A 13,172-nucleotide genomic window follows, 5' to 3' on the forward strand; every position below is an offset into this window, starting at 1 on the left:
GGCCTAGACCCTGATGAAGGGTCTAGGCCCGAAACGTCAGCCTTTCTGCTCCTATGATGCTGCTTGGCCTGCTGTGTTCATCCAGCTCTGCACCTTGTTGTCTCGGATTCTCCAGCATCTGCAGTTCCTGCTATGTCTAAGAATTTGATTGTTGATGGCATTCGCTTAAATGCCTGAAGCAAAGAGAATTTTTTGCTACAAAAATAGAAATTACTGGAGAAATTCGACACAACTGGAGAAGATGGTTCTGAAGAAGGGTCACTGGATTCGAAAAGTTAACTGTTTTCTCTATTCAGATGCTGCCCAACTTGCTGAATTTCTCCAGCAATGTGTTTTCGTTTCAAGAATTCCAACATCCACAGTTCTTTGCTTTATTTTCAAATCCCTGCTGCATCTCTTATTTATTTGCACATTTCCTTGATAGGGAAACATCACCGTTCCAACTGACCACACCCCAAATGTCAAAGCAATACTCCAGAAAAGGGAAAAATACAGTAACACTTGTGAATTACATATACAGACAGTGGGAGGTTGATTAGTTCAGTTGGTTGGACAGTTGGTTTGCGATGCAGAGTGACACCAACAGTGTGGGTTAATTTCCCACAGTGGCTGAGGTTATCACGAATGACTCACCTTCTCAATCTCTCCCCTCGTCTGAGGCGTAGTGACCCTCAGGTTAAACTACCACCATACAACTCTCTCTAATGAGGCAGTGGCAATTTTACAGCTACCACTGCCTTCGTATTCCTCACAACAATGCTCCAGTACGACCACTACATTCATTTCCCACTAATACTGGTTGTTTTTAAACTGTTTTGCCCCTCTGGCATACTATTAAGTATGAAAACTTGACCAAAATGAGGAAGTGCAAGAGGAATTTACTGGGCTAACACAACCACCTCATGAGGTTTGCCGCAAAAATAAGACCAAAAAGGGGATTTACAATTTCAGTTAGTGCAAGAGAAATTTACGAGCTGACGCAAGCACCTAACTAGGTTCACTGCACAGACACACACTGCATTTTTAAAAATGAGCAAAAAAAAGGAATTTTTAATTTCGATGAATGCAAAAAAAAAATTACTGGTCTGACAAAAGCTCCTCACTAGGTTTGCTACACATACACACAAAAAAGGTAAATTGAGCAAATATGGGATTCACAATTTTGTTGAATGCAAGAGAAATTTACTTAGCTGACACAAGCACCTTGCCAGGTTTGCTGCACACACAAGATTAAAATAAAGGCAAAAACAGGATTCACAATTTCAATGAGTGCAAGAGAAATTCACTGAACTGACAACAAGCCCTTACAAGGTTTGCTGCACACATTCATATCAAAAAAAATTGAGAAATAGGGGATTTATGTTTCCGATTAGTGCAAGAGAAAATTACAGTGTTCCTGCAAGAACTTTATTAGGTTTGTTGCATATATTTACTCAAAAAAAAGAGAAAAAAGTGCAAATTTGGGATTCACAATTTTCATGAGTGCAAGAGAAATTTATTGAGCTGACACCAAGCACCTCACTAGGTTTGCTACACATTCAAAAAAAGAGAATATGTGATTTTGATGATGTAAGAGAAATTTATTGGGTTGCAAAAGCACCTCACAATGCTCTGCTGCATACAAACACTGAATCTAAAATAGTGCAAAAAGAGAATTCACAATTTCGATGAGTGCAAGAGAAATTTACTGGGCTGACACAAGCACCCCTCAGTAGATTTGCTGCACACAAAAATAAAAGGAGCAAAAACGGGTTCACAATTTCGATGAGTGTAACAGAAATTTACCAATCTGTCACAAGCACGTCACTAGTTTTGGTGCACACACACAAAAAAAAATCAGCAAAATAAAAGATTTTTGATTCTGACCACCGCAGCTGAAATTTACTGGGCTGACATCATGCACTCATTAGTTTGCTGCAACACAGAAAAGCAAAATGGAGATTTAGGGTTTCGATGGATGCGAGGGAAATTTACTGACCAGCACCTTGGCCAGGTTCGCTGCACACGGGGGGGAAGGCAATAAAAATGCATTCACAATTTCGATGGATGCAAGAGAAATTTACTGAGCTGCCACCAGCACCTTGGCCAGGTTTGCTGCACACAGAATTGGGGGGGCGGGGGGAAAAACAATAAAAAAAAAACCATTCACAATTTCAATGAGTGCCAGGGAAATTTACTGAGCTAACACCAGCGCCCTTGCCAGGTTTGTTGCACACAGAATTGGGGGGGAGCGGAAAAGAAGTAAAAGCAAAACAAAGTGCATTCACAATTTCGATGAGCGCCAGAGAAATTTACTGAGCCCCAAGCCCTCATAAGGTACACTGCAGGCAAAACAAAATTTAAGAAAAGGGGAAAAAGAAAAAAAATGAGGTCCGAATTCACAATTTCGCTCGATGCAAATTTCTGAAGAGGGATTTAATTGTGGGAATGTGATGTGATTTGCTTTAGCCCGCCCATCACCTCTGCAGCTTGACCACACAGAACATTCTGGAAGCTGCGAAACCGGTGACCATCTTGAGACCACAAAGCGGGCTGTTCTCTTCGACCAACAAAAGGGTTGTTTTTCCCCTCTTCTTCCTCCCAGACCAACAACTGAAGTAACGACGACGTTAGACTCTTCTTTATAATTTACTTTGTTTGGATTAAAACAAAAGTCAAAAGCGAAGCTCCGTGCGAAGGGAAAAATGGGCCGGAAATAACTTCCATCATTCTCTCTCCCCTCCCACCATCCCCCTTTTCACTGAAATTAAACCAGGTCACCCACATTAATACAAACTTAAGTCAGTTTTTTTTCTCCTACATCTGCCATAACGATTTTTTTTTTGCATATTTAAAACACGGGGGCTATACACCTGTCAGCCTTTACTGTTATCAATGCATGGAATTTGTACCGTTTCGCCGACCTAAGGTGAGCGCATAATGCTCATTCCTTCTACCATCCTATCCTTGTGAGTTTATGTATTTTCTTTAAAAAAAATTAAAGTTTGGGGGAAAAAATAATAAAACACCCTTTTTTTAACACTCACGAGCAAGCATTTCCGATGGGAATTTTTGATCAGCTTAGGCAGGCGGTCGGCGGCGCTCTCTTCCCATTGGCCCGCCCGCCCGTCCATCAGGCAGCCGCCGCCGCCATGTGATTTGTCCTGCCGCCGCCAGTTTTACTGCCGATGCCCGCCCTCCCAGTGGGGGACTGACCACCGGCTGGTGAGATGGCTGCCCATCAACGGGGTTGCCGGTTGCCGATTGGTAGACGGGGCCGTCCGTCAACGTGGCGGGTGCCGTTTTCCGGCCGTCGATTGGTGGTAGCGCCCATCTATCAACTGGAGTGGGTGGGCCTATAGCCGATTGGTGAGATCGGCCGTCAATCGCCGGGACATCCGATCGTCGATTGGTCGACATGGGTATCAATCAGGTGGTCGCGGAGAGACGGGACAGGCCGCGCTGCGCAGTCTATAAAAGGAAGGGGGGCGGGTGAGTGGAAGGTAGACCGCGGTGGTGTTCTTTCTGAGCAGGTAAAGGCGAAGGCGAGAGGCAATGGCTAACCCCAAAGTCTTCTTTGACATCTCGATCGGCAACCAGCCAGCGGGACGCATCGTTTTTGAGGTCGGGCGGGTTTAACTGTTATTTTGTGCGCTGCTAGCCGTTCCCAATGTTGGGGGTCGTTACCTGGGGCGGAGGGGAGGGAGAAATGGCCATCGCCGCCATTTTGTCTCTTTCGCTTCCCCTTCTGCTGATGGCTCTCGATGGGATGTGGTGGGTGCTGATGGATGGGGAAAAGGGGGCCTCTTGATCGTCTATCTCTCTCTGTATTAACGAAATCTGGGGGTGTTCGACTGGAGTGGGCGAAGTCTCTAACTAATGCACAATTCGATTACTATCTGATCAATATTCTTCGTCTTCGTCTTCTTCTCCCCACCTACAGTGTTTTTTTTTGGCTTTTCCTTTTTTAATAAGCTCATTCTTTTAATTGAGCTTGGAGAGGGAAACGTGTTCCTTCAATCCTTTAGTTTTGCTTCCCTTTTCTTCCTCTTGCCCCGTTATAAGGATGTGTGCCCTTCATGACTATGCTGTGAAACATCCTTTTTATTTTTTTTTCCCGTTCCCACACCTCTCTGTCTTGAGTTTCCCAAATGGCTGACAGACCTCCTGCTAGGCTCTTAAGGACTGTCACCTGCTGGTCTGTGACCATGTGCCCGTGCCCCTTACCCATGTCCAGTTACAAAGAAGGGTCACTGGACTTGCAATGTTAACTTGCGCTCTCTCCCTGTGAGTTTACCTAGTGATTTGTTTCATTGCCTATGCTACTTTGGTTGTGCCTCTTGTGGCAGCACGTCTTGCTAAAATGTGATTGCTTTCCATCTAATCCCTTGTCTTCCCTTTTGTAAATTCTGAAAATTGGTTCAAAAATGCTGTATACCCTTTTGTTAGAATGATTATTGCTCATGCCGGTTCATTGTGCCTGTGAGAGTGCAGGTGTCTATTTTTTGTTTTTTTTTAAATATCTAATCTTTGCTCTCTCTTTCTATCCACCAGCTAAGAAAGGATATTGTTCCAAAGACTGCAGGTGAGCAAATGAATACTTCTTTCTCCTATGCTCCATTGAGGTTTTTCATTGCATCATTTAAGACCAGGTTTACAGCCAATATGAATGGAAAACAAACTATTTGTAACTTAAGCAATTTTAGGATATTGATAAATTAATATCAGGTAGTATAATAGCCTATATGGTTTTTGGCAAAGAGGATGTACACTAATTGACAGATCTGACCACTAAATCCTATTTTCCACTCTTTTCACCCATAGCCTTAAAGGGTATTTATCCGTGAATATCTAAATACTGCTTTAAATGTTGAAGACTTGGCCCCTCTCTCACCTTTTTTAGTGAGTTACAGACTCTCAATCTTGTTTGGAATCCCTTCTCCTTACCTTGGCTGTTGGTGTTCCATCACTTGTCCTTGACTGTTGACCCCCTCTATTAATGGAAAAAGCTTATCAATCTGGTACTCGGAACAGCAAAGCTGAGAGGATCTAAGGAAGATCTACTCAATTTTTCCACTTGTACAGAACTTGCAACCCAGGTAACATCAAGTAAATCTCCTCTGCAGCCCATCTAGTGCAATCTCACTATTCCTATGGTTGACAAGAACTATGCACAGTACTCCAACATAAAGTTCCCTGTGCTTTTATTCTGTTCCTTGAGTAATAAAGGTGATTAGGGGTCTTGTGGCACTAGTAGTGTTCCTACCCTTGGGCCAGAAAGTCTCGGTTCAGGTCCCAACTGCCTTGGGTGTCTAATGTATATTAACATGCTAGTTAAAAAAACTTCCCATGCACTACCTTGACTGCCTTCCCTGCTATATTCAGATCTATTAGTATGGACGTGTACTTCCTTTTATTTAGGGTAATATCTTCCCCCTAAGCTTTTTAAGTTGAACTTGCATCTTTCAGGCTGAATGGTAAGGAAGGAAAGTCTTTCAATGATGTATAATTCTCTAGGATGGCTAGTTTGCCACTTTCTATTTGGAGCAACCCAAAGTTGACTTTGATCCCAAATGCTGTTTGAATTGATAGACATTATGGAGCACTTCTGAATGCTGGCTATAATTTGAATATAATGTGATAGCAAGCTTTTAGGAGGTGTGGTTGACAGAAGGCAGTTGAGATGCAGTGACTGCATTTCACCTATTCACTTCCATTAGAAGGTTGGAGTTTTGCTCAAATCTTTCCTTTAAACAGAGAACTTCCGTCAACTGTGCTTAAAGGAACAAGGTTCTGGCTACAGAGGATCAGTTTTCCACCGAATAATTCCTGGCTTTATGTGCCAGGTAAGTCTCCTTTAAGAACTGGATATACTTAGTAACTATATATAACTTTCGTTCAGACTAAGTGAATTGAAATACCATACAGGTATTAACTCCTGCCACAGTTTACGTCTCCAAATGAATACCTTGGACAAGTTAGACCAAGTAAATTACTTGCTGGTTGCCTTCAGTCAAATGTCTGGAGTTGCTTCCAGCTGTAATAGTAAATCACCTGACATGCAATCTTGTTGCATCTTGTATTTCAAACCAGAAATATCTAGGCAATAACTCTTCAAGATTGTTTCTTGGTTTGGAACAGAAGCAGTCCTCTGCACAATATCTCTGGCTCATTAGTCAGTTGCAGCCTTGCTCCACATGAAGCAAATGTGGATTTGGTGAAAGCAAGCTTTCCAGTTTTCATCTGGATCTTGTAACTGATTTTGGTTTAAAATTTGGATCTGGAATATTTTGGTGAAGCTGTCTGTTAACTCTTAAAAGATTAACAGCATGTTTGAATTGTGTATGGGGAGGCCGTACTATCAGGAAGAGAATTGTTGGGTTTTGAGATGCAACAAATACAGGAGCTGATTCCAGGCATTGGAAATACCTGGTCATTGGCTGGTAGCAATGCAAAATCAACAATTTGAAAGCTGCATGCTAAAACTCAGCAGCAACAGCAGAATGACAGTCCTAAAAAATCCTCCAAGTTACTAATGTTTTCCACAGCTAGAAAGATTTGCTCGGCGACTCAAGACTGAAATTTCAGTCTCATCTTTGCTATTTGGAGATTGTTCAGGACTAGAAGCTCTTGAGCAAGATGTTCCATAATGTTTTTAAAGCTAGGGCTTGTTTTTAAAAAGTAGCCAGTAAGAGCTCAACCAATTTGTATGCAGCAATGTGGTGATGACCAGAATTTTTAAGATCACTAATGGACAGGATACTCTTGACATTAATGTGATAGTATTCTTTACAAACCGTCAAACCGTTAATATTGCCTGTCTGAAAAATGGCATGTTTCAGTATTGACTCTTCCACTGGAATGGTGGTTGCATCTGCAACTTGTACAACTGAATAATAATACCAATCTTCAGAATGTGCTGAAATGGTACAGCAGCTAGGTGCTAAATGTTGTTGCCAATGAAATTGAGGAGAGGTTGCATTTATTATTCTGGGTCTAACTAATCTGAATGTCTGCATTCCACAGGGTGGAGACTTCACAGCTGGCAATGGCACTGGTGGCAGGTCCATCTATGGTCCCAAGTTTGAGGATGAGAACTTTAACCTCCTTCATGAAGGCAATGGTAAATGAAATTTATTGTATGTAACCTCCAACCTATCTGTGGATTCGTGTAAAATGAAAAGTTCTAACTTTTTTGTGGATGCTAGCTGTGGTTTCCCCTTTCATTTGATCATTGTGATCTGCGTGTGAGGTGTTGTAGTTTAGTGAGCAGCATTCCTGTCTGAGCCAGAAAGCTCTGCATTAAAGTCCTATTGCCTGACTTGATGGCTGTGGGGTGGGTATTTGAAAGACAGACCTGCAAACCACAAACCTTCAAGGCATGAAGGTACATAAATTTCTAAACTTGTGATGAGCAAGTTACTGGGCAGCAGTCAGAATGTAGTTGGGGCTCTAAATCTGCCTTACCTGATGCCTGTTTGAACTTGAGCCTGTCAGTGTAGTCCAGCACTACATTGGTCTGTTGTATTACATAAGTTGGGAGGTTTGGGGAAAATTCTTTGGTGTATACTACTGTTTTGGACTTCTGGTCTTTTGTTGGTAACTTAATTGTTTTAATTACAGGTATATTGTCAATGGCCAATGCTGGGCCCAATACAAATGGGTCACAGTTCTTCATCTGTACTACAAAAACTGATTGGTAAGGATTCTTGTCTATAGCTAGTCAATCAGGTGGTCTGCTGTTGTGTTGCAGCTACTTTTGATGTTCCAGAGACTGCATAATGCACATTCTAGCAAATGGATCATATCATGACCCGTTGCTGAGGGTGGAGTTGGGTCAGACTGACTTAAGATAAAATATGAAGAAACAAATGTAAAGTTCACTTAGTTGGGTTTGCAGTATTTTGCTGGCTAATATCCCAAGTTTTATGTTTAAGGCTATTTTGGTGCAGCATTAATTGTTTTCTTCAATGTAATCTGGGACTTGGTTTCACTGTCTTGCCACCACTTTTAAATTGGTGCTGAGATAAAAGTTCACCCACTACAGTATTGAGGGATAGTGGTTCACAAGCCTGACTAGGGTGGAAATATTTTGCCATTGCTAAGACTAGACTAAAAGGCTTGACGTGTGTTCTACCACTGGAATGTGTTGGCCTGAAGGTGGCTCATTCTTGTGACTTACAATTTTTAAAAATGAATCCTTGGCACTGACCTAGTGACTTGGTTAAACCAATTCTCCTCCTTTCCCTCATAACTCTGCCATTTTATTTCCCTGTTTATCTGGTTTCTTTACCATGATCACCACAGAACTTGTAAAGCTGAGCATCATGCCCAAACTGAATCTCATTTGATATATTGACATAAGATTGAGTTTCTGAAACTTGAGTTGTCCTTTTAAATTTTTTTCAGGTTAAATGGAAAACATGTTGTGTTTGGAAAAGTTATAGAAGGCATGAATGTTGTGAAGGCGATGGAAGCAGTGGGATCAAGAAGTGGGGCTACAAGTTCTCCTGTTGTCATTGCTGACTGTGGGGAGTTGCATTGAAAGCATTCCAACAACAGCTACTGCATGTAGCCCACCCAACTGACGACCAGAATCTTTCCTTCTCATTGTCAGAAAAGTGAAATTCAAAGATCATCACTTGTTTGTCATGATTAGTCATTCATGCTATGGTGTAGTTGGGCAAGTATAACACTTGGTACTAGTGATATGGCAGTGCTTTGCTTCATTCAGCTACTGGACCAATGCTTGTTTTATAATGGGAACAGCCATCCAGATGTAATTATTTACTGTTGCCTTATACTGAATCACTACATTCAAATTAAAAAAAACTTGTCACCTGGTTCTGTCTGTCCTTTCAATTTCAGTTCTAAAGGTACCCTAACAACTAATGGTGACCCAGATAAATAAGTGAGGGTAGTATTTGGCTTTTAGGAATCAAGCTCATGTTAAATGAGTAACATCAGTAGGTGTACATAATGGAAGAAAGATCAGCCTGTGGAGTCCTCTGAACAGTTTTGGTCCTCTTGCTTAAGGAGAGATGTAATTGCATGGTAGGCAGTTCAGAAAGCTCACTAGTTTTCTAGAGGTAACAGGCTTCTATTTGAGAGATTGAGCAGTTTAGGCCATACTTTAAGTTTTTGGAAGAAGAGATCCTAATTTGAGTACACCAAAGTAGATGCTATCCTTGTGGGGCAAATGTAGAACAAGGGTTAGTTTTAAAAGTAGACATTTAAACATGGGATGTTGAACCATTCAGTCTATAGTTAGCTCTGTCAACTGAACCGGTTAAGAGGATTCTGAACTAGGAATGAAGTCCCATTTTTGTGGTTAAGATTTGGTAAGTCTTACCACTTAAGGGTTGCAGATCTGGAATTCACTGCAGTTGGTGCTAGGACACTACTTTTGAGGTAGGTTTTTTTGGACTAAAGGGTTACAGGAAACAGGCAGGAATGCTCAATCAACCATAATTGTACTTCAACTGCTGTAGCTGAATAGTCTACAGCCTCTAGTTACATTCAACCTGAAACCAGTTTGTAAATGGTTGTGTAAGTATACAAGGATTAAGGAATACAAATACAGTTCCTTTGAAGCAGACTTGTTATAAGGAAATGGTTGAGACATTACTCAGCTCTGGAATTTGAGGTAGTGGTGTTATTTTTGGCTGAATTTTTAATAAATTTTATCCCTTTTGTCACCTCTTGGTCCAGCTGGGCAACCTAAGATTTCAGAGGGAAGTCAAATTGTGAAGGCTCTGCCCACTCTTCAGAAGTTCTGGAGATGGGATGATAGGGAACTGGAGAATTAGATGTTACTGCACCCATGTTTTAATAAGCACTGACTACACAGTTTGGTAACTTATCTGGCAGTAAGAATAATCCACATTTGGAAAAGACTTAAGTGAAAGTCACCTTGGATTGATTGGGCAGAGGGAAGCAAAGTTGAGACCAAGCTGAGCTGATTGGAAGCCCAAGGCTGTATGGTCTACTTGCTGCTCCTAGGTGTTTCAGGTGAATTTTTTACTAGTTTAACTTATTTGGAGGATGTGTCAATGGTATGGTTAGTCTTTCTTATATCTTTGTGATTAGGTGGCCTGAGGGGTTTTGAGATGTCTACCTCTGACAAGCTTACCAGCAGGCCTGAAGTTTCAAGTAAGGTTGACTAGATTAAGAATGGCAGTTCTTGCCTAAAGGCTGTTTAGCATTAATTATTCCAATTTAATGTACAGGTAGCTTGGGATTTGAACTCATTATAGAATGGATTACTAGTCTACTAACAGTAACGCATTCAGCTTTTTAATATGTAGCTGATGTGTATATGGATGTCTTGAAAGGCAGTTTGGAAAGTACAACACAAGCTCCAAAATTTAAAGCATACTGATTAAAGTGACAATGAAGTCCAGACAAAATGGGTTAAGGGACAAAGATGAGTGGAGGTGAACTAGAGAATTAGCAAGTTTAGTATGAGAATATTGTTCTTTCTGCTCTGCACAGCACTATTTAAAAGGCTTTAGATGAACTCGTGGTAAATACTGAGGACAGTGACAGACTTCCAAGACAATACAGAGAAGTTAAAATAGGCTTTAGTGGTTGGAATTCAACATGGAGAACTGAAAGTGATTTTTATCCTGACAGGAATGGAGAAAGGCAATATAAATAGTGCTGCAATTGTGAAGTGAACACAGATCAGGTGTATACATCTGAAGATTGTTGGCCAAGTCAAGAAAGTATTTTTTTTTTTGTCCTAAAAAGCATGTGGTAGCTTTGGCCTTGAGTGCAAAAGGCTGGATGCTGGACATCTGAAATCCAAATTACTTTGAAATTTCCAGCAGTGACTTCAAAGGAATTTAAGGTTGTTTGCATTTCAGATTGATCACTTGTCAGCTGGAAAATTTAGGTGTTACATGTGTTGAGAGCAAACAATGGTCATGGAGTTGCAAGTAAGAGTGATTCAAATGATAAAAGGGATGATAATGTAAGGTAATAGGACAAGTGAAATAAATGTGTCTACAGGTGTAAACAGAAAATAGTCATCACTGACACCTGTAAAATACATGGGGACAGGCTATAATCTAAAGATCTCACGTGATGCAGTGGTAGTGTCCTTGGCTTTAGGCCTGGAGACAAAGGTTCAAGTCATGTCTGCCCTAGAAGGTCAGACAGGAGGCTGGAAGAACACAGCAGGCCAGGCTCCATCTGAAGGAAAGAAGCAGAAAGGTAATACCTGAAACGTTGACTGCTCCTTTCTTCCGATGCTGCCTGGCCTGCTGTGTTCTTCCAGCATCCTGTTGTCTACTTTAGATTCCAGCATCTGCAGGGTTTTTTTGTCACTAACCTAAAAGAGAGAGTGTATTTGACCTGCATAAGTAGTCTTTGAGTTGAGCGCTAAAACAATCGGTGGCAGTGTTGTCATCTCAGCTTCATTTGAGCAGTGTCCCATGGGGAACGTCAGAATAGAAACATAAACTGCAGAAGAAGCCTCTGAACAGAGAGTTGGAGTCAATATCACTAAATCTACACTCTTCCCATTTTCTGGCAGCAGCAGGTCTTACAGCTTTGGATGTTATAGTGCAAAATTAGAAATGCCAGGAGATTAGAAGCTTGAATTCATGTCTGCAGATTGGACAGAGGTGCTTGGCGATGTGACAGTCACATGCTATGACGTGGAGGTGCTGGTTTTGGACTGGGATGGATATCACACGACACCAGGTAATAGTCCAGCAGGTTTATTTGAAAATGCAAGCTTTCAGACTGCGAGTTCTTCAGGTGTCAGTGGGAGAGGTGGCATCAGATACATCTTATAAGCAAAAGATCAAAGGGTCATTGAACTGATGCAATTGTATTGAACACATCTCAAATGGCTGTTAAATTTTTCATCAGTTAGAAAAGATTAATATGCAAATCCCAGAATATCTTTCAGGTCACTGCCCTGAGATAACTAAAGGTTTCACAAGTATACCAGAGGTGACACGGCAGGTCAGAAATGCATTTTAGGTGTGAGGCCTTGTTTAGAATCTGGCTGTGTATTAACTTGGAGTCAGACTGGTTTTATTTCCAAAGTAAGAATTTATAAAATGCCACATTGACTGTCAACAAAATTCAACGTACCTGCAAACGTATGTTCGCACCAGAGACTTAGGTATGTGCATGTCTGTGGTTGGGGGGGAGAGAGTGCGTGTGTGAGAACGTGCAGCGTGTGTGGGAGGGAGAGAGAGTGAGTGCTTGTATGTGGGAACGTGTAGGTGTGTGGGTGAGAGAGATTGTGCTTGTGTGTGTGTGTGGGCGCGTGCGGGCGGGCACGAGTGTGGTGGGGTCACCTGTATTGCGACATGACCCCAGGATCCCGGTTGATGCCATCCTGATGCTATCAGCCTCTGCTCGGCGACTCTGCATTGTTGTGTATCCTGCATAGTTTTGCCATTGTACCATGCCTCAGGGCATCCTTGCCTGTAGCGTATGAGATGGACAACATTGGCTGAGTCACATGAGTATCTACCGTGCATGTGGTCGGTGGTGTTCCCATGTTTGATGGTAGTGTCCATGTCAGTGAACTCACATGTCTTGCAGAGGTTGCATGACAAGGTTTTATGGTGTCGTGGTCAATGTGGTCCTGAAAGCTGGGTAGTTTGCTGCAATCAATGGTCTGTTTAAGGTTTGGTGGTTGTTTGAATGCGAGAAGTGGAGACGTAGGGAAGATCTTGGCGAGGTGCTCACCGTCATTGATAATACGTTGAAGGCTGCGAAGAACATGGCATAGTTTATAAGGTCCTGGGAAATACTGGATGACGAAGGGTACCCTATCAGTCGTATCCCATGTCTGTCTTCCAAGGAGGTCATTTCAATTTTTCGCTGAGGCGTGTCGGAACTGGCAATCAACAAGTTGAGCATCATATCCCATTCTTATGAAGGCATCTGTCAGCACCTTCAGGTGTCCATCACATTCCTCCTCATCTGAACAGATCCTGTGTATGCATAGGGCTTGTCCATAGGGATGGCATTTTTAGTATGTTGAGGGTGGAAGCTAGAGAAGTGCAGTATCATGAAGTTATCAGTAGGCTTGCAGTAGAGTGAGGTACTGAGTTGTCCGTCCTTGATGGAGATGCATGTGTCCAAGAATGAGTCTGATTCTAAAGACTAGTCCATGATAAAGGGGGTAGCCATGGGTACCCGCATGGGCCCAAGCTACGCCTGCC

At 42.0% G+C, this 13,172-nt stretch overlaps 1 protein-coding gene and 1 long non-coding RNA gene across 2 annotated transcripts in view; one reads left to right on the forward strand and one right to left on the reverse strand.

Moving 5' to 3' along the window:
* LOC125487366 overlaps positions 1-3,162 on the reverse strand; it is a 21,578-nt gene extending 18,416 nt beyond the window's left edge. The window contains exon 1 of the long non-coding RNA XR_007265848.1: positions 3,027-3,162. This is a non-coding gene — a long non-coding RNA (uncharacterized LOC125487366). The remainder of the gene's footprint in view (positions 1-3,026) is intronic.
* Positions 3,163-3,420: 258 nt separating this feature from the next.
* LOC109916701 (peptidyl-prolyl cis-trans isomerase-like) lies at positions 3,421-8,822 on the forward strand. Its single transcript, XM_020516440.2, has 6 exons — positions 3,421-3,603; positions 4,534-4,564; positions 5,737-5,825; positions 7,006-7,102; positions 7,603-7,678; positions 8,389-8,822. The coding sequence occupies exons 1-6, from the start codon at positions 3,535-3,537 to the stop codon at positions 8,522-8,524; spliced, it is 498 nt and encodes a 165-aa protein (XP_020372029.1). The 5' UTR covers positions 3,421-3,534; the 3' UTR covers positions 8,525-8,822.
* The last annotated feature ends 4,350 nt before the right edge of the window (positions 8,823-13,172 follow it).

Source organism: Rhincodon typus, chromosome 40 (genome assembly GCF_021869965.1).
Source record: "Rhincodon typus isolate 14 chromosome 40, sRhiTyp1.1, whole genome shotgun sequence".
Classification (NCBI taxonomy): Eukaryota; Metazoa; Chordata; class Chondrichthyes; order Orectolobiformes; family Rhincodontidae; genus Rhincodon; species Rhincodon typus.